The sequence below is a fragment of the Bubalus kerabau genome, chromosome 6 (genome assembly GCF_029407905.1).
Source record: "Bubalus kerabau isolate K-KA32 ecotype Philippines breed swamp buffalo chromosome 6, PCC_UOA_SB_1v2, whole genome shotgun sequence".
In the NCBI taxonomy this organism is placed as follows: Eukaryota; Metazoa; Chordata; class Mammalia; order Artiodactyla; family Bovidae; genus Bubalus; species Bubalus kerabau.
This window is the reverse complement of record NC_073629.1, coordinates 63,089,918-63,113,021: the sequence shown is the minus strand read 5'-3', so window position 1 is coordinate 63,113,021 and position 23,104 is coordinate 63,089,918. Positions and strand designations below refer to the sequence as shown.

The window sequence follows — 23,104 nt, the reverse complement described above, 5'->3', positions numbered from 1 at the left end:
ATTTTATTATGAAATAGTATTTGTGTTACATGATTTTGCCCAACCGTGGACTACAGTGAGTGTTCTGAGCACATTTTAGATAAGCTAGGTTTTTGTGTGTTTGTCGCTCAGTTGTGTAGCCTGCCAGGCACCTCTGTCCATGGGATTTCCCAGGCAAGACTACTGGACTCTGTCCATGGAATTCTTCAAACAAGAATACTCGAGTGGGTAGCCATTCCCTTCTCCAGAGGATCTTCCCGATACAGGCATTGAACCCCAGGTCTTCTGCACTGCAGACAGATTCTTTGCCATGCGAGCTACCAAGGAAGCTAGTTTAGACTAGGCTAATATATGATGCTTGGTAGGTTAGATGCATTAAATGTATTTTTGACTTAGATATTTTCAACTCATATGTGTTTATAGAGATTTAAGTAACCCCATCATAAGTTGAAGGAAATCTGAAGTTTTAAAGAAAAACTTCATCAGGGGATTATTCTACTTGAGTTTGGTTGGGCCTAAGTTGTAGGTTTAGTTTCCTGACTAATAGTGGACCTTTTTGCTACCTCTCTCTTACAGTGAGGAGGCTTGGTGGTTTTTAAAACTTCCTTGAGGGAGTTTATTTGACTTCTATAAATGATAACAGAAACTTATTTTATGCCAAACAGTGATAAATTCAACTTCTGAAAAAAAGCTATTTTTATTTTTTTGTGTCTTAAATTGGCAGTTCTTCAATATTAAAGTATTTCAAAAAATGCTTAAAATTCCCTATTTTAGGAGATCTCTAAATTTGTTTCTCATTTAAAAATGTTGTTTTTCAACTTGATACTTCAGTTTCTGAGTTCATTTACTTTTCTTTGTCTTTTTCAAATTGATTCCTGAACATTCAGTTTATTCATTCACCCCTTCCTTCCTCTCTCCTTTCTATTTACCTAATTTCTTTACTTCTTTTTTTGTTGAAAATATTTATTATATGCTATTTGCCAGGCATTACTCAAGGGTACCCGAACTGAGGTTATAGATGTGAAAGCCATGTGTTCTGTTTTCATTTAACGCACGATTTTGAAAAAACTTCAGAATCCTGTGTTAGTGGTAGGCATATTGTATTTTGTACACAAATGGCCATACTCCTCTGTTATGTGACATGGAGGCTGAGGGAAGGACAGAGTAAGATAGTTAAGTGATCGGCTTAAAATGAGTCTTGGAAGAGGAAGAGCAGTTAGCAGAAGGGATTCTAGACAGAGGGAATAGCAGAAATATGCCAAGAAAGGTGCAGAGGAGAGGATAAGCCTCCCATGCTCCAAAAATTGAATTACTTTAATTGTTAAAGAGGAAGAGTAGGAAATAAAGGATGTTTGTTCTTAGGTTTAGTTGTTAGCCTAAAAAGAAATCCATTAAAAATTATAGTAATTAACATCCATTAAAAGTTATAATAATCTTCCACATCATTGTATTGTACAGTACCAGATTCAATGCCTTGAACAGAGTATGTATCCTGGACATTTTTCTTTTTTTTTTTTGTTTGGTTTGAAGAGACATTGAAGAAAAATAAATATTGAAAATGTTTACAAAAGAGGTTTTTATGATAGTTTAAAAGCTTAATTGAAGAGGAGTTATAAGCTAATCATCCCAATCACAGTTATACAAATGGTACACATAGTGATTGAAGGAATTTTAGGAAAGAGGTTTTTTTTTTCTTTTTTTTCAGTTGGAGGGGATCTTGTTGGCTTTATGGCATAGGTGGAAGTTTGTAAAGAATTTCCTTAGGTGGAAAGGAGGGGGAATGTCTTCTATATGGGTAAAAATAAATCTTAACTAGAATTTGAAGGGCATATTCAAAATCAAGTTCGACAGAAATGGAGGGTTGAATTATTTTTGAAGTTAGATCTCTTTGGGCTCTATTCCTGTTTTTTACTTTTTGCCAATTTTTTAAAAAACATTTTCCTTTTACCACTGCCCCTCCAGTCCCTCTATTGTTAAAACTGAGATACTAGGTTTGTTGTGATACTTAAATTACAGTGAGATAATAATATATTATTATTACTAAGAGAGAATTTGCAAATCAGCACTTCTGAGATCTGCCTTTGTTAAGTCACAACCCTAAGCGTTTTTGTCTTATGTATAAAGTGATTTCTAGGATTAGTTCCAGTTTTACACATTTTTATGGTTTAGAGTGAAATTAGGAAGATTAATCTAATAGAAGTCGGCAAGTTGGTTGGAGGGCCAGAAATTAGCCAAGAAATTTTATACAAGTTGATAAAGAAGTAAGGGCAGAGGGAATGAAAGGAATGAAAGGGGATTATGACATCTCAGGGAAAGAATCAATGAAACTGTGAGTGAATGCGTACTACCTGAAAATGAAGTAACTTTCATCTTCACAGCAGTGTATTTTATCCAAACTTACAATTAATTCTTCAGAGGACTTTTTTGGTTTTAAAAACTTTTAGAGACTGAGCTAATTTTGTGTGTGTATGTATCTGTGCATGTACTGGTATACTTAGTAAGCTTAGGTCAAAGGAAATCTGTTACTCCATAGTGGGTGTGATTTTTTTTTTTTTTAATTTTACCATTTCACATTAATGTGTTTCTTTGTTACTGTGAAGCATAAATGCATAATTCATGCTAAATCAGTATATTGGTCTAGAAGGATTTTTAGGAGACTAATAATGGTATAGAGTCCTCTTTAATACATGTGACTATATAAAACATTATTAATGTTAACAGATGTTGCACTTTAATCCCCTAGAATGATTGTTTGGTACCAGCAGGAGATTTATTAAGCCTGAATTGTGTGAAATTGTGTGTGCATAAGCTGCTACTTAGATTGTAAAAATGCTATCGAAAACTGTTAAAAAGTTTTAGCTATAATTGGCAGAGAAGTATTAGCTGTGCTAAAAGAAGTATGATATATAGCTGACCCATGAGCCTTAACCTTTTTATCATTTATCTTCTTGTATTAATGTCACTAAATTATTAATTCATGAGTCAGGGTGGGAAGTGTGAAGGCACCATTTAAATGTGTGGCAAATTTATCCTTATCGCTAGAGACATGAAAAAAAGTCATTTTGTGTTATCTGTAAAACTGAAAGGACATTTTCAGGACTGAAATTTCATTTACAGTAATCCACTTCACTTCCAGTAAAACACCTAGATTATTACTACCATAATATAATGCTCTTATTAAAAATTTGTAACCTTCTCCGCTCTTTTGTCTTATATATAATATTGATAGAAAAGTTTAGCCTTCGTGTATTTTAAATGTGATACCTATTAATTGTAGCTTAGAAATATTATTCTTGTGGTATGTTACAGTGTGGCTGTTCAATTTCAAGAAATATTAGATTGCAGAAAATAAAAGTATTTACTATAATAGTAGCAGTCAAATATTGACTGGGAAGAGACTAGATATAAGGAATTGGAAAATTCTAAAAATACTTTTGTTCTAAAAGAAATGTATGTATTTATTGTGACATCATAATTTTTTGGAGTAATATTGGTGATTTTGGTTTTGTAGAATTTTTAGCTTTATAGCAGAAATTGAAGAAACTAGAATTTAGTAGTTTCCTTTTGAATACAGTATGTGGGACTGAGATATATCCAGTATTTCATATGAGTGAATAACAGTGCTGACAGAAATTTCACAAGTTTGAATCCACTTTTACTGACAGCTATTTGAAACCATCATACTAGTGGTAGAATACCTCAAGGGTCCTTGTCTAAACCTCATTATTTTTCAGCCTCCCATTACTTACTGTTTTGATTGGTTTTACCTTCTACCCTGCCAAAGTAGTAAGATATAGCTTCTGTGGTAATGCCTTTTATTTTCTTTTCTGGAGTTTCCCCAATCACTGTATGCTGTCCATCTGGCTCTGTTACACACACACTGAAACACTAATTTGTTATGGTCAATATAATGCTGCTTTATTTTGTTTTTCTTGTTCCAACATGGTTAATTTATCTTTAACATTTAAATATTTCTTCAAATAATAGACTGAAGTCGGTTTGAATATTTTGGTAGACATTGATATTGATCAGTTCATTATTTGACTGAAGTGCATTCAGTTGTCCCCGTCTTGTATGGGAGCAAGAGTTGGTAAACTGGCTGGCAGTTTTTATAGTAAAGTTTATTGGCACTCAGCCATGCCTATTCATTACGCATTGTCTATGGCAGCTTTGTACTATAGAGGCAGAATTGTATAGTTGTGATGGAGATGCTGTGTCCTTGAAGCCTAAAATATTTACTTCTCTATTCCTCTACAGAAAAACTTTTCCTGATCTCTATAATATCAGTCTGTATAATTTCTTGCTTTTAATCTTTCTAAACATAATGGGATATTATTGATAATTTTTAGATAAAGAGATTTGAAGAATTACTTGTTATCTTTGGTAATTATTAAGGACAGTGTTTTGATTTTTATGTGGAGGAGTGACAGGGGGTATATTTTTCGCAAATATTAGTATTCTGATTAGGAAGATTTATTTAAAAATTGCTGAAATGCTGCAGAAATGCATGTTTTACCAGATAAGAGTCTTGACAGGTAATTCAAGCTTCTAGTCAGTTTTTCTCAGCCTTTTATAAGCAATATTTCTTTTTATTAAATAGTTTTGTTCCCACTTTAATGTTACCTGAAATTTTAATAGAGATTATAAAATTATATTTTAAAGTTGAAAATCCTTCTTCTAAAAACCACATACCTCCCTCACTCCATGAGTTTAGTAATTAAGAAGCACTGAAACATAAAGTTGTATTTTAATTTTATAATGAACTACAGTTTATGTTTTTAATTTTTTAAAATATTTAACAGTCATTCAAAATAATTCAGTCCATGCTCTTTCTTAATCGTGTCTATAAATATTTTTCTTTCCTTCCCCTACAAGTCTTTGAATGGTCTTTAAAGAATCAAACCTGTAGACCACATAGAATCTCAGTCTAACACTGAAAGTAAGAGTCTGTTCTGTTCATTAACTTAAGCTACAGCTTTATTTCTAATGTTGTTAATGAAGTTAGTTTTCAAAAGTAGTGATGGAGAAGGCAATGGCAACCCACTCCAGTACTCCTGCCTGGAAAATCCCGTGGATGGAGGAGCCTGGTAGGCTGCCGTCTATGGGGTCGCACAGAGTTGGACACGACTGAAATGACTTAGCAGCAATAAAATACTGTTATTTTGAGTTTTGCTTGTAGACACAGAACATAGAGTATGGAATGCGGGGTTTCATGAAGAATGACCTTGGTTAAGGCACAGGAACTTGCCTCTTTTGGAGGAAGTCCCTTATGTCATCTTGCTGTTTGATCATGTGTAGTTTTCCCGCAAAGGCGATGATATTGGTTGACCTAAGTCTGCAAGGTACACAAGGTTTTCAAGGGAAACACAAGTTCATAAATTTTATTTCTCTTCTCTTTCATAATTTTAGTGTAAAGTATCTTTATTACCATTAAATTTTGGGGAGTTTAGCAGTTATTAATGCATATTTGGGGTCTTAATCATTTTCTAATGTATTTAATTATCCTTAGAAGACTTAATTTTTTGAAAGTGGCAATCATATCTTCATCTGTTTCATAATCCTTTTAGAACCTAACATAGGACCAATACATAAATATAATAATTAATAGGTAACACTCACTTCAGTATCAAAAATATCTAGAATGTAATCACTAATCATTGGCTTAAATTGACATACATGCAATTTTATTGTTAACATTATTTATTTTATTTTAGAATTGCAAGTTGAGATGACACTATATATACTGACATAGCTTCCAGCTGAATTTTATCATTTATTGATTACAAAAGGCAATGTGCTATATACTTCACAAAATTTTCTTCAGCTTCTCATCACGTATTCTCTATAGTTAATTTTTCATTTTTAAGTTCATTTGACGTACTTTACTCAGATTACCTCATTACATTTAAGAAACCCCTGATGGTGATATTGATGATCTAATATATGGCAGATCCTGGGTCATTATTATTTCATTTAGTGGTTATATATATAGACCAAGAGGGAATCTGAATATTGATTCAGAGAATGGCTAGTAACAATGATTTATGAACAAAGGATCCGGTATAGTTAGCTGAGTATAAGATTGCATCTCATGAGCAACATTGAATTTTTTATTTTCTGTTTACATGAACAGTGATGAGACCATAATATCATAGATGTTAACATTAAAACGTTCTTTCCATGACTATTATGATTCATTGTTAATTCTATTTGATGAAATACTTAGGTTTGTAATTTGACTCATAACCAACTTCACAGGTATTTTGGTTCATAAGATTCATCTGTCCAGAATAATTTGTTAATTTATAACATATATTGTGAGTACTTAAACTAGCACTAAAAATGAATAAAATTATGATGGCTCACTGCAAATACTAAAAATTAACATTTAGCTATCATTACCTGAGGGATGTTAGTTTTACTTATGTAAACATTTTGAAAATCAACTCATTATTCTTTTGGTATTTCTTCACTTTCATAATCCCAGAATGACTTTGTTCTGTTTATATTTTTGATTCCAAAGGGAAAGATAATGAAACACACAAAGTGAGTAGGTTTATCTGAACTACTTAATTAGTGACAATAGTGATTGTAGACCATGGTCTTATATCCCAGTCCTGTTACTATTTACTGTCCTTGAACAGGTTAAGTATTCTCATTTTAAGGGAAATTGGGGATGATACTTTGTATTTCCTCAGGATGTTGTGAAGATTTCATGAAATAATGTAAGTAAACTATTTAGTTTATCTGTGTAGTCTATCATTTTGGATGAACCTAGCTATGTGCCAATGGCACCCCACTGCAGTACTCTTGCCTGGAAAATCCCATGGACGGAGGAGCCTGGTAGGCTGCAGTCCATGGGGTCGAGAAGAGTCGGACACGACTGAGCGACTTCACTTTCTTTTCACTTTCATGCATTGGAGAAGGAAATGGCAACTCACTCCAGTGTTCTTGCCTGGAGAATCCCAGGGACGGGGGAACCTGGTGGGCTGCTGTTGCTGTCTCTGGGGTCTCACAGAGTCGGACACGACTGAAGCGACTTAGCAGCAGCAGCTATGTGCCAGGCAATTGTAGCATTTTATTTAGAAAAGGTTATTATTGAGCTAAAATGTAATCTCCCTTAGGGTTAGGAGTTTTGTCTCTTTGGTTTCTTAGCGCTTATCATGTGGTATATCCTGTTAATGTTTGCTGAGTGAATAGTTTAGCACCTAAGGAAAAATGTCCTTGTAATTAGCCTTGATTGGAATTCAGGCTCTGCTACTTGCTAGCTGAGTGACTTCCAGTAATGGAATTTCTTTTCTGAGCCTCAGACTTCTGGCTCTGACCTTTAAATATTGACCTTTATATAAGGGTTAATGATATGTGTCTGGTACAGTATTTCTTTTGCATATGAGCATAGTATGTGCTCACAGAATATTTCTGTCCATAGTACCTGTAGTTTATATTCAATTCAAAAAAGTTGCATGAAATTTCCAGATAATTAGAAAGTTAAAAAATAAAATGTCAATTTTGGAGAGAACTGCTGTTTAAAAATAGCTTTCCCATTCCCCCAGATTGGGGAAAACACTAAATTCTACATTGTAGGTATACTATAATTTAACAATAAATACAAAATATTTTAAACAAATGGATTTATAGTTTTTTTTTTTTGGTGGGGGAAGCCATCAACTTTCATGTTATATAAGGTAATATTTTGAACTGGGTTTGTAGCTTCATTTTTTCCCCTCTTCTTTTGAAACTTCATTTGCAATTTTATGTTCAGTCATAAAATGTCCCCTGCATTGGTTTGAAAATGACAGCCATTTGTTTTTATTATTTCAACTGGAAGCATTTTAATGAGAATGGCAGACTGCCCTGGTCTGTGCCTCCCAAGTGTCCTCAGGTACAAGCCTCTTTTGCCTGCTCAGCATGACTCCTAGATATTATAGCAGATAGCAGGTGTAATTTACTGGAGGATTCCTGAACTCTTTTCTGCTGCTCCTTTGAGTCCTCTCATAGGAGAATCTGTGTCTTCACAATGCAGAAGACTCAATAAAGACCAAAAATGAATGTTAAGGGTACTTTAAAATAAATAGTTTAATGCAAGTACTGTATATTTGATACCAATATGTGCAGAAATGAATCAGAGAAAGATAGTGGCAACTAGTGTTTGGCCACATGGTTTTTATATCCCTGTTAGCATTTCCAGCCCAGCCCTATCCTTGTGAAAGGAAAGAAAATAAACTCAAATGGAAAAGAATGTCAAAGGTCTGGAGTTAAAAAAAGACTTTCTGATGAGTGATAACAGGGGTTTACTTCTACAGCTTACTGAAAGAAAACTCCCAAGGGTGTCCATGTTTTCTCCTCTATTCAGAAGAAGGGGAATTTCTGTAATTTATTTTTCATTTTCTAAGTCTTTTCAGTGGGGGCAGAGTGGGGTTGGTATCATCCTGTTGTTTTGGTAACTATAGTTTTTAGAAGAGCAGCTTTTATTTGCTAGTAAATTCTGTCCCATAATGATTATAATTTTATAGCACAAATTAGATCAGAAAGACTGATTTTGTGCAGAAATCTTTAGCTCTCATTTAGAGTTGACATACATTTAGTGCTTAGAATTTTATGCTTACCCAAAGCATTAATGTTTCATTTTACACAGCATTAGTACATGATATCAAGGATGGGTAACTTTGTTAGGTCTCCCGCTTAGATGGCTCTTTTTCCTGTTCTCATGCTTTTGGTTGTTCGGGCTTAATATCCAGTGTTCACAGTAGTTCAGTGTCCATGAGAAGAAATCAAAGATAAAGCTTTAGATATGAATCTTTATAGTGGCTGTGCACTTAATAGGATATCAACCTCAGTTAACCATTTTTAGAAAAATTTAAGTTATCTTTTTTTTCCTCATTGATTTGAAGCGTGCTATATCCTGCTTCTGTCATTGAGCTTTTCAACAAATGGGTTTTATTTGTTCTATTTTTGCTAAATAGATGTCAACATATATAAAGTTAAGTATGATTTTTTTAGTAATGTAACATAAATACAGAGATACTAAAACTGATTAGTAGGATTTCTTAAATTTGCTGACAATTTAAGGCATAGGATGTTTAATGCAGCTAATAAATATAAGCAGGTTACTGTTACATGGCTATGGCTAACTATACATTTTAAGTAGTGTATAAAACATTGAGGACTGTTGGGATATAAACAGTGCTGAGGTGTGCTCCTGGAAGTTGTTGTTGAGCTTTGGAAGGTTTAGTAGTAATGATGCATTAATTGACTTTTTACATGACAGAGTAGTAGGATACTTATAAAAAAAATCTTGACAGAGGTTGGCTAGACAGTGTCATGTAGTTATAGAAACAGGGTTAGGATGAAATTGTTTGAATCTGAATTTGAAAGGATAAGGATAAGAAAAGAGTCATTCATAATTTAAGTAGAAATGTTCTGTTTCAGTTTTTATTAAGAAATGTACTGCTGCTTAGCATTATGAGGGGTTTCATCTGTGCGCTGTGCCTTCATACTCCCAATTTTTCCCTGAAGTTCTAGGAGAGGGTAATAAAAAATTGTTTTTTAATGTGAGGAATCCCTTAATCTTTTCTGTTTGTTCAAAGTGTAATAGCCTTTTCCTGGTTTTGTTCCTTGTTTTTGTTTTGCGTTGTGGGACACTGAGCTGCCTTTTGCAGGTAATTATAGAGTTTGAAGGACAAGTCTGTTGGCTCCATCTATGCCAGTAAGAATCTTGTGGCTCCAGTTTGATTTAGGAGCAGTGTTTTCTTGGGACTAATTTCATTATGTTTGATTATTTGACAAACATTATATGACTAATGTTTGATTATTCATTCTGTCCTTAGCCAATTATGGTCTGCTAAGTATTTCAATTTTCATTAACATTTTAAAATGGAAGGTTGTTTTTCATTTGAATCACAGCAGTAAAATCTTTTGATTGTTTTCAAAATTGCATTTAAAGCTTGAACTTTTGAAAATAATTTTATTTGATGTGAAAGTGGCTGTACGTAGTAGAATGAGAATAATCAATTTGATATTCTTTTACTCATTGAACAGACAGACGGATGGACTTAAGCTTTATTTGTGTGGGGAAAAAAAGCCATGAATTTGTTACATTTTGGAATCTCTTTCTATTAGAAACAGTCATTTATACTGTCTTATAATTCACTAGAGTGTATTTTTAAAATTGTGTTTCACATTTAAACCTCAAAAATACACTGAAGTTTTAGTATAGTTAAATCAGTTCATAAAATGTTCTATCCTGGCCAGAGACCACAAAAGAGGTCTGGCTTGTGTGGTTTCCTCCACCTTTTCCCTTAACTAACAGAGGTTTTCCTATCTTGGCAGCTGTTTCCTACAGAGCAGTCATCAGTCCCTGATTTCTTCCTTCTGTTTCTTCCCACAAACAAGGACTCTTTCAAATAGCCAGTGACCAAAGACACACTGATCTTGAGTTGCTTGAAGAAAGTGGAAAGTTGTTCAAGAGTTGTGCATGTAGGAAAGCAGTCCATATGCATTAGTTCATTGAGATAAAAGTACCTATTACAGCCAAAATCTGGATAGTCAGAATTCTTTGCTTGAACTGGGAGCATTCCAAAGGCTGACTTAATTACTGCAAGTAACATTAATGAACCTCTTCCACATATTAATGTTATTCTAATTGCTTGATACAATCATTGAGGAGTCTGTGGGATTTAAGAAACTGTTCATGATTGGCCTTTTAAATGTGACAGGCCATGAAATTATCTGACTTCTCTCTGTGCTTTATATAAAATAGCTTGCAGTTTTAAGGCAGGTACTTTGTACAGCAATTGTAAACGAAACATTTACTTTTGATTTTGTCTTTTGAATATTCTTTGGGAGCTCAGAGTGAAAAATGAATAGAGAGCCAGCCGGTTTTGCAGGGTTGTATGCCATGTGTTCTCTATCAGATTAATTTTTGATGTATCTTTTTTCTTTGTGTATTTTTGGCATATTGAGGAGGAAGCTTGCTTTTCCTTTTGTTATTGTTTTATTTCTAAGAACATCTGAGGTGTTCTTAGAACTAGGTAAGCCAGTTCTGATTCCTTTCATTATGATGCCTAATTTTGTCTTCACAGATTTTAGAGAGAGCTGAAAAAATAGGTTGGTTATGGATCATGGAGTATATATAGGGAAACAGCTTTATCTCAAACTATAGGCATGATAAAATAAACTCATTATAGACTGTCTTGCTAATTCCTTTTGTAGTTCTATGAATCTTCATATATAAACACTAGATAATAGCTTCAGATTAGTTTTTTATGTTCTTTCTGATATGTTTGTTGCCAAAGCAAGATAGTGACTTTATAGCTTGATCAGTGTTCCAAACCATTTAGAATCTGACTTTTTTTCCATTGAAGTTACATTGTAGGAAACTGATACTATAATATAGTGACCTGCTATTATAGAATCACATATGGTGCATTAAAGGGTTTCCCAGGTAGCTCAGCTGGTAAAGAATCTCCCTGCAATTCAGGAGACCCTGGTTCGATTCCTGGGTGGGGAAGTTCCTTTGGAGAAGGGATAGGCAACCCACTCCAGTATTCTTGGGTTTCCCTGGTGGCTCAGATGGTAAAAAATCCACCTGTAATGCGGGAGACCTGGGTTAGATTCCTGGGTTGGAAAGATACGCTGGAGGAGGACATGGCAACCCACTGAGTATTCTTGCCTGGAGAATCCCCATGGCCAGAGGAGCCTGGAGGGCTGCAGTCCTTGGGGTTGCAAAGAGCTGGACACAACTGAGCGACTAAGCACAGCAGCATGATGCATTAAGCATGTAGCAAATTCAGAATATCTTAACTGCTGTGAAATAAAAAGCTCAACATTATCTAGGGGAAATTTGGTGTTTTACATTTTCTTTATGCTTTAGAGATAGCATCTAAATTATCTAAGAGTTCATTTTGAGTTATAGACATGACCTCATAATGTGGGTAGGTATACCCATCACTGCTTCACTTTAAAAAACTATTTGCAAAAGGTTAAGGAGAGCTTGGGAAGACTTTACAGAAAGAATTTGTAATTTCTTTCCGCTCAGACGCTAGATGAGGAGGCTGGCTCTGTTTGGGAACTGCCTTTCATAGTGTGTATATTGTAAGGCTGGTATTTATGGTATTTACTCTGACTCCTCTTGCTATGCTGCTACTTCTACTGCTAAGTCACTTCAGTCGTGTCCGACGCTGTGCAGCCCCATAGACGGCAGCCCACCAGGCTCCCCCGTCCCTGGGATTCTCCAGGCAAGAACACTGAAGTGGGGTGCCATTTCCTTCTCCAATGCGTGAAAGTGAAAAGTGAAAGTGAAGTCGCTCAGTCGTGTCCAACTCTTCATGCTATGCTAGAAAGGAGTAAAACACTGCAGTAGAACCTAGCAAAGAATCTGGTTTCATGTGACCCTGGGAATGTAGACATGCTGATTAAATCACACCTGACTAAACCACACCTGAGTTGGTTTTTTCCTCTTCAGTTGAAGAACTGGGCACTTAAAGGCTAGTCAGAATTAGACTTGGCTCTTCGTTTTAGTGATGGTGATGCAAATTTGGAGATATATAACCATTATGGTCTAGATTTTTATTTGGGTCCAGTGGATGGGTTAATCTACTCAAGGACATGGGTTTGACCTTACTAAGTTTTGCTGTAAGAAAAACTCATATATGAAAATCTAAAACCTTAAATATTTAAGAGACAATCACATTATTAAATGATTTCTATGAATAGCAGTCAGATAAATAACAGTCTGCAGTGTAGTGTTTGGAATGCCATAATTATAAAAGCTACAACCATATATTAAAAATTGTATACCCTTGAGTAGAAAAATAAACTGTTTCATTATATCTGTAATCTACTTTACTAGATAATAGGATAAAATAGTAGATAATACTGCTGTTACCATCACTAGAAGCAAAGTATATGTATTTATGAAATTTTGTTGCAGGTATTGTATTAATATATTAAAGCCGGTAAAATGACTACTATATGACATTGAAAGACAGTTATTTATTCTGGAATAACTTTAATCTTTCCAAGAAAAGTTCATCTTTGGGAATTTATATAACTACTATGTGCATTCATATGTTTTGATTACCTTTAATTTGGGGGGCTTTGTTTTCAGAATGCTGTTGAATATAGAATCAAAATATATGGCTTTTTTATGCTTCAGAGAAGGAGGGAAGAAAGGTTGGAAAGAGGGGAGTTGTGGCTATTGTTTTTTCATTTTTTGTGACATTGTAGGACCATAGAGTAAATGATGGATTTGTTTGTTTTTCAGATATGAGGATCAATGATGCAGACTGCTGGGTTCGATGAAGCTGGGCATTTATAACTAGATTCATTAAGGAATACAAAGAAAATATTTAAAGGGATCAATAATGGTGTCTTCTGGTTGCAGAATGCGAAGTCTGTGGTTTATCATTATAATCAGCTTCTTACCGAATACAGAAGGTAAGATACAGTTTAAATTTTTACTTTTTAAGTTCAGGAGAACTTAAAATAGTCAATCTTTTTTTATATATATAGGAGTGACTAGAATGAATATTTTTTATTATTTTAGAATTAAGCATTAAATAGATTTCCTGAATATCATATTCTTTTTCTGATGATTGAATTAGTTTTTTACATAGCTGTGTATTATAGAAAGTGCTAGAAGTCTAAATTTATATTTTACATATATTTATAAATATAACCATTATAAATAGCCCTGAGAGAAGTAACCAAAAGCTTTGCTTTGGTATATATTTTACATTTATTGACTAAATTTTTCCAGTAAAATTGAAAATATTTCATGATAACTCTTTCATTTCATCTTTAGTTCTGTCTGCTTCTTAAGTGTGTGGTCATTGTTCTAAAACTTATAAATAATTTTTTTTTTAATTTTCTGGAAAAAGATGTTTTTTATGAGTTCTTCCTTTCTCATGTTATCTTTTTGAAGACAGACTTGATTTTTGAAGAAAAGAATACACTTAGAGGGTTAATTAACTAATTGAAACCATAGTTACTATATGGATTTTCTGGTATCCATTATTTTTGTAATCTTACATATTATTTCCATGTGAAAATGACATTCTTTCAGGTGCTTTTTTACAGAGTAGGTCTGAAGTTAATGTGGCGCTAAAATATGTTAATTTTATGGCTAGTTGGTAGTGGTAGTCATTGTATTCAGTATGGAAAATCTGTGAAAGAAATGTACAATCTCTGAGAAATGTATGTAAAATATAATGGATTTTTTGTCACAATTAAGTATTCTTGAAGAAAATGTCTTAGAATTTAAAAATTGGCTTTATATGTAGTACATACTTAATGGTCCCATCCCATTTATACCTATTAACAAAATAGTAGGTGGGAAAAAAAGAGGCATACTATCAACTAATAGATAGTAGATTATAATTCCAGTGTCTTTGTAATAAGCTTCAAAATGTTACCAGTTTTCTGTTCTAGCCCCTGCTTTCAATATATAGATATAACTTAAAAATATAATTTAGATAAATAACAAGTTGAGAAAATTTTTAAAATAAGAACTTTTGTGGTCAGGAAGTAAATAATGCTCACCTGGGTTTAAGTCACACATGAAAGTTGCAAATGGGTTAGTATTTTATTTTCAGAAGATATTGCTCTTTACATCAGAATTGAAAGATACATCAAATCTAACATTAAAATGTAGTGTCTGAATGAATAGTACTGTAATGATAAACAATGAGCAGAAACTGAGTTAATATCAATCTCTGGCTTGAAATTATGAAAATCTTGTGTGTCGTGTATAATTTTGCATCTGTTTTTGGGGGGGGGACTAACTGAATTCGTGCTGTTATATTTGAATGTTTTTATACATTTAAAAAGTGTGGATCAATGGCTCATTAGTCCACATAATAAAAAAACTTCCAATCAAAATAGAGACCACTTTACTGACACAGTTGGTTAACTTAGCAGGGGGCTAGCAAACTAGTGACTTTTTCATGAGATACTGCAGTTTTATTCCTAGTGTCACCTATTAGGTCAGGATTCATATCTGCTGTTAAGAGAATTTCATTTTTTGGCACATGAGGCCAGGGGGTGTTACTTTTGAAGCAGTTCCCTCCTACAGGTAAAAAGAACCTGGGAGGAACCCACACTGCTAGCTGTGAGAGTACACACGGTTACTGCGCACCGCACCATTAATAACATTGTTCAGGTGTCACATGGTTTTGTCTTAGAAAAAGTTTTATGTGACGTGATAGACCTGTATTGCCAGCCAGCAGATAATGCTCTATGAACACTTTGATAGAGAAAACCTATCAAAGTTAGGTATGAAAGCACAGGAAAGAAGATATACAATTAACCTTTTAGCCGTTGAGTTTCTTTGGGTCCCTTACGTGATTGTTACCTTTTAGATCTTACAGAAATGAGCACTTTTTGTGTCAGCTCCTGAATCTTTGCTGATAAACTCAGATAAGGCTTTTAGGTGGTTTCTTTCCTCCTTCCTCATTTATTGCATGACTAAATCTGAGCCAGTTGTTTAGGGTTCAGACATGTGCAAGGCACGGTCCCTTCTCTTGAGGAGTTTGTGGTCTTGTGCGGAGGTCTAAACCTCAAATAACTACTGGAGGTCTGCAGCAGGCAGGAAAGTGCTTGCCGGGGGACCCATGATTGCCTTTCCAGTATTTAGCCTGCTTTTGCCAATCTTCTGATTTTTCAGTAGAAACCAGACATTAGATTTTTAAGTAGTAGCAACTAATTTAGACTAAAAAAAAAAAGCCTGTGTATTGTGTTCAGCCAGGGACCGTGCCTTCCTTTTCAAGGCTTTCTTTTCTTCTGTTTAGAGAAGTGTTTTACCTTAGTATTTGATTTTAAAGACTTAACATACTTTTAGATTTGTTTTACATGTCTGTATATGAAAGGTTAATTTCCACATATGCAAGAAGGAATTACATATTTGTTCTCAGTCCAGGCGTATATTATAGTTACGTCATGTTTTGTGGGCATGTTAAAGAACAGATCACTAAGCTTATTTTTGTGTGTTTTACCATGGTAAAAGCTAATTGTATAAAGGTTTAATTGTTAGAATTAGCTTATCTTACATTGCTATCTGCCTCCATTTTTTTATAAGCTACTATTTAATAGAATAAAGTTTCATCCATTGAAATTTACTGATTTTTGCAAAGTAGGAACAATATTTTATTGTTTATCCTTGCAATTCTTTCCTGTGTATTTTTGAAAGTTATGTTTAAAATTTTCAAGAAAAATGATTATTTAAAAAAAAAACAGAGAATACTCTAAGTTTTTTTTAGAATTTATTTTACTCCCAGAGAACTAACCTCAAGCCTTTCAAAAATCAGTTTTGTTGTGCTTTGGTTCTTTTGGCCAGTTTTTATAAGACTAGTAACCCACTGTGGAATCATGTATCAGTAAGTAGGAAAGTAAATTGAATTTTTGTGTCCTGGAGAATTAAATTATGCTATATAATGGAGCCCTAGCAAGTATAAGTCAAGATATATGAAGGCGTGCCAAAGTGACAAGTTACAAATAATAGCAGTTCTTCAGCAAAGTAGGCAATATGGATATCAGGTTGAGTTCTTTATGCAGTGAGTATGTAATTAGATTTTATTAGTTGAAATTTTAGTTAATTAACTCAGATTAAATTGTTGCTTATCCTTATTTCAAAGAAACTATTATGCCAGGTATAAATGCCAGATATGCCAGATAGAGCTTCAAATATTTATATACATACATATATGTATGTATATATAGACACACACATTAAGAAAATTTAAGAACATAGCTGTAGAAGTAGTATCTTAGAAGCTTTTATATTTTAAATTTTCTAAGAACATTTTACAGTGACTTTTGTGTTAATGATGCCTCAGTAAAAAATGTTTGGCTGTAGGATGTAGTTAGGTGGCAGGAAAAAAGTTGATCTAGGGGTCACATATGAATTTTAAAAACCTGTTTTGGCCCATAAATATTTTTTCAGACCTCTATTTATTTATTCCTTTTAATCTTTAATTCTTTTATTGGTTGTTGCTGCTGCTAAGTCACTTCAGTCATGTCTGACTCTGTGCGACCCCATAGAGGGCAGCCCAACAGGCTCCCCGTCCCTGGGATTCTCCAGGCAAGAACACTGGAGTGGGTTGCCATTTCCTTCTCCAGTGCATGAAAGTGAAAAGTGAAAGTGAAGTCACTCAGTGGTGTCCGACCCTCAGTGACCCCATGGACTGCAGCCTTCCAGGCTCCTCTGTCCATGGGATTGTCCAGGCAAGAGTACTGGAGTGGGGTGCCATTGCCTTCTACATACATATAATGAGCTGTTCAGAATTTATATTTACACACACACAGAAAAGTCACCTTCACAAAGGCAAGGATCTTTTTTGTTGTTCATCGACATGCAAGTGACTAGAACAATGCCTGACTTACGGTAAGCACTCTATATCCATCACATGAATAGCATAAATCTTTAAAGAGGGTCAGAGTCTAAATAGTTGAAAGCTTTAAACAGTTGTAATAACAGAGTGATAAGTGCCATGATGGTGATATTTCAGAAGCATTGGGATAAAGGGTAGTTGAGTGAGTATGTATGTGTCTGGAAATGCTTCTAGCCTGAAGTGATGTTGATTCTCGAACTGGATCTCAATTTGGGCTGAACAAGCTTGGTAAAGACAGTCGTGAGCATGGCAGTAGAGAAAAACAACATAGAGAATAGCATGGATGAGGAATAGAGTACTGTAGTGGTGCTTAAACTTGAGGAGCAGATGAATCACCTACAAGTTCTTGGGTGGGGCCCACGTATTTGCACTTCTGACAAATTTCTGGGATGAGGCTGATGTTGCTCAGCATCACAGTTAAGAACCACTGTGATAGTATATGTGTATGGGTGGTTGAGGTGAGGTATATGGCAACATGGGTGTGGATATAAACTAACTTTAAAAGGTTTTTTCAGAAAAAGTTATGATTTAATTCACTGTGATTCAGAAGTGGTAACCAGTTATCTATACATTTTCATATGATTCTTTATCCCTCTGATCAGGCTCCTTGGGCATAATTTTAGGCTTCAAAAGGGGATTTTTTTTTTTTTTTCTCTCTTTTTAAACTTTGTACTGAGAAAGAAAACAAGTGGAAAATTGACTTGAGATTGAAAAAAATAGAACATATTTTCTGTTGAGGGTGAATGTTATATTTCCAACATTTCTAACCCCTTGCTTCAGTTTGTCTCTTCTCATTGTTATAACTTTTTTCTTTTTTGTTGTTGTTGGGATTCACTACATAGCCATTGCCATGATAATACTGAATTGACTTACTGTAGGGACTTTAGATTTCCCAGTGTAGCAAAATTGACTACTTTTGTTCATTTCAGAATATATAATTAGTTTAAAGCTAGGAGGTAAATTTTCAGCAAGGTACATGGGGATTTGGCTGTATCACTCCTATTAAACTAACTCCCATTAAATTAATAGGAATTGTACAGCATATCTCTGTTCACTGCATGGCAAATATCATCTTATTTTTTTAATTTGCAAATTATGTAAATTAACACTGATTTGAAACAAAGCATTTTTTAAAATGATTTTATTTATATTTTTAGTGCAGATGAATGTGATTTTATTCTTTAAGAAAGTATCTAGCTATATTGTATATTGGTCTTAGGACACTTTAAATATTCTTCATTGTGTTATATGTGTGCAGGGTTAATTTATTTGCAGCAGATTTCTTCTACATAAGTAGTGATATAATTCTGTATCAAAAATATAAATATAATTAATGCCACTTACATACTATATTAAGTTCCTCCGATCTTTAAAAAACCAAATGCTGCAGAGTACTCCTACTAGGATTTTACCAGTTCTGATTGTGACTCAAAATTTAAAAAAAAAAAAAAAAAAAAAGATTAATCTATTTGTTGGAAACAGTAGCATCTTTAAGAAAGTTAATTTGGAATATCCTTTGGTGATTTTAGATACCAATGTTCAGTGTCCAAATATGCATATTTAATATACATGGAGATTAAGTTCTAGTGCTCGGTTGTTGATTTTTTTTCTTCTTACATTTTCTTCTCTTTTTCCACTTTAAGATTAATCCTCTCTTGCTTCTTTTTCCAGTATTTGGAAAAGGTTAGTTTGTCCATGATCTCTGTTGATTCACTAATAAGTCTGTTGCTGGTGGAAAAGTGTTATAAGTCAGTGTGTTACACACAACAGCCACGCAACATACCTCTATAAAACTCTATTGCTTGGCTGTTTAATTTTTTTAAACTTTTGTGTTCCGACTGGAAAGACTGCATCAAAGATTTATTTGTTTAATTTAGTTAATAAATCTTTAAATTTATTTAATAAATCTTTAATTTATTTAATAAATGTATTATGAAGTAATTTGCTAAAGTAAAGTGGTCATAAATTTGTCCATACAAAAGTGAATTTTTGTAATATTGATTTTATATTCACATTAGACATTTATCACAGTTATTGTTATAGTTTGAAATAATCAATAGTATATTAAAGGCGGCTTAATTAAAAGCATAGGAGGCATATAGAGCACCTTAATTTTGCTGAATGGTAATTGTGTTCATTACTCTGAAGTAATTTCAGTTTTGATGAATCTCTTGCCTCATTTTTGGAATTAATACACCTTTTCACTTTTTTATGTACTGTGGTATTAGAGAATAAGATAATATAAATGATTGAGCACATATGAGTATTAATGTAGAGCCACTGTTTCTCTAAGAACTATTTATCTGACACGTTACTAAGGGAGTGTCTTACTGAAACATATGCTTGGTACCCTATGGTACTCTTTATTTTCTTTTCACCTCCTACAATGACAGAGAATGACATATGACAGCCATGCAGTCTACATTTATTAGACATCAATGTGGATTAGTGAATATCTCATGACATCTTTCAACCCTTTTCTTGAACTCCTTTGTCAACTTGAGAGAAGTGATTCCAGGAGAATACCTAGCCTTGGCCCTGGGATCTTTTGGTAAGGCTGAGAAGGGAATTCCATATCGGAGCTTTAGAGCTTTAGGAACCAAAACAACATTTATAATCCTTCCTTAGCGGCATGGGACTCTACTGAATTTGACTTTTATGTTCACCATTATTCTTGCTTTGAGGGTTTATTTTTCTTAAAAGTTTTCCCCTTCTCCTGAATACATTCTCATTGAGAAAGGATAGAAAATAAGAAAATTAAGAATTTAAAACTGTTCATAATTCTAGGACCTAAATATAACTAACCACCATACATTTCCCTTTGTTTCCCCCAACACATATGATAAAACAAAATTACAATGTATAAAACAAAATTAGGTTCTTCCTTTCCATATACTGATTTTCTACTTTATTATCATAATTTGTATTACCTTGTCATTATATATTTAGATAAAAGATTTTAACAGCTGTGTTGTAATTTATCATGTATATGTCAAAACAGGTTTAATACTCCCTCTCTATCTGTTGGCCATTTGAATGAAATTTCTTTTAAGTAAATTAAATATCTATATAAATCTTTTTCATCATATTTGCTCATTTTCTGGGAGTGAATTTCTAGAACTCTGATTATTATATCAGGCGTGTGTACATATTCCAAACTAGTTTTTGGAAAGGTTATACCCATGTTCACTTTGATTACTAATCTATGAAATATCAGTTTATGTGCTTTACTGGCATTGATTTCACATTTTTAAAAGAATTAACAGTCATGTAAAAAAAAGAAATATCTTATTGTAAGTTAAATTTGCAATTTGAGAGATAATTGTGAGGACAAAAACATTTTATATGTTTTTTTCCATTTTTATATGGATTTACTTATTGACCGATTGTAATTTTGATGTAAATTTTTTGTTCATTACCTTTACCAATTTTTCTATTTATGTTGTTATAGGTATTCTTATTTTTTAAACTCTTTGATGATATCATTTTGTCATTTTTATTATAAAAATTATATTTGCCTTTTAGTTCATATTGCTTAATTTTAAAAGAAAATTTCAAATAGAAGAATTTTATAAAATAACACTAGCCACAGATTTAACAGTTATCAATATTTTACTTGATTTGCTTTATTTATCCCCTTTTCCAGCTTTTTGATGTTTAGCTCTTTTCTTCTGTGAAGTCTTACATAATTTTCCCACTTAAAAATCTTGAGATTAAATGTTTATTCACTTGCATGTCCCTGTGTTTCTTAAATGCTTTTATTTAAAATTTTAATCATTAGGAAATAACTTTGTTATAAGGTGAGAGCTAAGGTTTCAGTTAATTTTGAAGGGAATAGACTAAAATTAAATCATTTGAAATGAATCAGATTTTAACTAACAAAGTAGATGAATTTGGGACATACCCAAATTAAAAAATGGTAATGGAAAATAGTTTTTTAAAAAAGAAGGGAATTGTACTATGGATGAAAATGTTACTATTCTGATTCCAATAATAATGCTACTGAAATGATTTGTTTTTGCATAGTCTGTTTAATAAAGTTTGTTTTTAAGGAATTTTTACTGTTAAATTGAGAGAAAGAGAGACTGGCAAGCAAAAAATAGGACATTAGTAATTAAAATACTTTTTGAAATGCCCTGTAGTGATAATCTTTATTTTGAGAATTTTAGAATATCAAGAAACACAACAATTTTATGGAAACAATAGAGGGATTCAGATAAAGTAGAGTTTTGTTTTGCATATAAGGATTTAATCAAAAAAGATTAAGTAAAATTCTCTTTTATTTTGCTGGCTATTTATAGAGTATTTCTTATATCGCTTTATACCTGTCTATCTAATGTGTGTGTGTGTCTGTGTTAATCATTAGTTCTCTCTCCACTTACTGATTTTTCTTTTTCTCTTTGTAGTACTAAAATCTAAACCAGGCAGTACATATGCCTGATATTAAATTTAGGTTTTGATTAGAATCAATATAATATGTTAGTAAGATTGTCCAGGACTTAATAACTTAGTCAAACACAGTAAAAAGGGTTGATGGGGCATTGCTGTTGGTAGTGGGGAGAGAGCTCTTTGTTGGATTTTAAGCGACCCACTTTTATATGACAGAATGCTGTGGTGAGGTGGTTGATGGTGGCAGATTGATTCAAAAGTTGTAAGTAAAGTGAAAGAGACATGTGGTGCAGGTTAAGTGCATTCTATTGTTTAAAGAAAGTACTTTTTATAATTTTCTTTTTTGACTGTTTGTAGTGAAAGTGCAATTCACTCAATTGTGTCTGACTCTTTGTAACCCCGTGGACTATACACAGTCCATGGAATTCTCTAGCTAGAATCCTGGAGTGGGTAGCCTTTCCCTTAAGGGGATCTTCCCAACCCAGGGATAGAACCCAGATCTCCCTAGCAGAAAGAAGGGAAATGGGATTCAGTGCTAGGACAGGAAGACTCATCTAGGAAAGGAGAATGTATATTTTGATACAGGGAGAGGAAGGTTCAGGAAGGGATGTGTACAGGAGAAGAAATGTAAGGGAGGTCTTGCTGGATGTTTTTAATCTTCTTTATACTAGTGCTCCTCAAAATTTAAATCTACATATAATTCACTTTGTTGTTTTGTTGATCAGTTGTGTCTGATTATTTATGTGTGATGTCTTAGTTGCTCAGTTGTGTCCAACTCTTTACCACCCCATGAACCATAGCCCACCAGGCTCCTCTGTCCCTGGGGATTCTCCAGGCAAGAATAATGGGGTGGGTTGCCATGCCCTTCTCTAGTCTAGGGGATCTTCTCAACGCAGGGGTTGAACCCAAGTCTCCCACATTGCAGGCTGATTCTTTACCATTGAGCCAGCAGGAAATTCCTTAATTCACTTGGAGAAACTGTTAATATGTAGATTCTGATTCAGGAATCTGGAATGGTCCTTGAAATCTGCATTTCTAATAACCTCCCAGGTGATCTTGAGGCTGCTGATCTGTGAGAGGACATCTGGATCAAGGAGTTTTAGGTATTAAAATATTTAGTCTAGAGAATCAGGTTTTGCATGACAGTGATTTCTACCTTTGCAAATTGAAGTTTGTTTCTTACCTTACTTAACAGCACAGTTGAAATATTAAAATATTATCACTTTCAGTTTTATAATTCATTTTATTTAAAAAAGGAACTAAGCTACCTTGGAACTTTCTACTGAACTTTTCTGCATTTTGTTACACTTTTAGACCTATTTTGTATGCTTTCTACTGACCTTTTATCT

At 33.5% G+C, this 23,104-nt stretch overlaps 1 protein-coding gene across 8 annotated transcripts in view; it reads left to right on the top strand.

Annotated features, from left to right (window-relative positions):
• Positions 1 to 23,104, top strand: part of ADGRL2 (adhesion G protein-coupled receptor L2) — a 199,173-nt gene that overhangs the window by 22,578 nt on the left and 153,491 nt on the right. For 7 of the 8 annotated variants that reach the window (XM_055585353.1, XM_055585357.1, XM_055585356.1 and 4 more), the window contains one exon: positions 13,244 to 13,416. In XM_055585353.1, coding sequence (XP_055441328.1) covers positions 13,344 to 13,416 — 73 coding nt within the window. In that variant the 5' untranslated portion in view covers positions 13,244 to 13,343. Of the gene's footprint in view, positions 1 to 9,643; positions 11,010 to 13,243; positions 13,417 to 23,104 lie in introns of those variants that run through there. The other variant, XM_055585352.1, reaches the window with a different exon arrangement.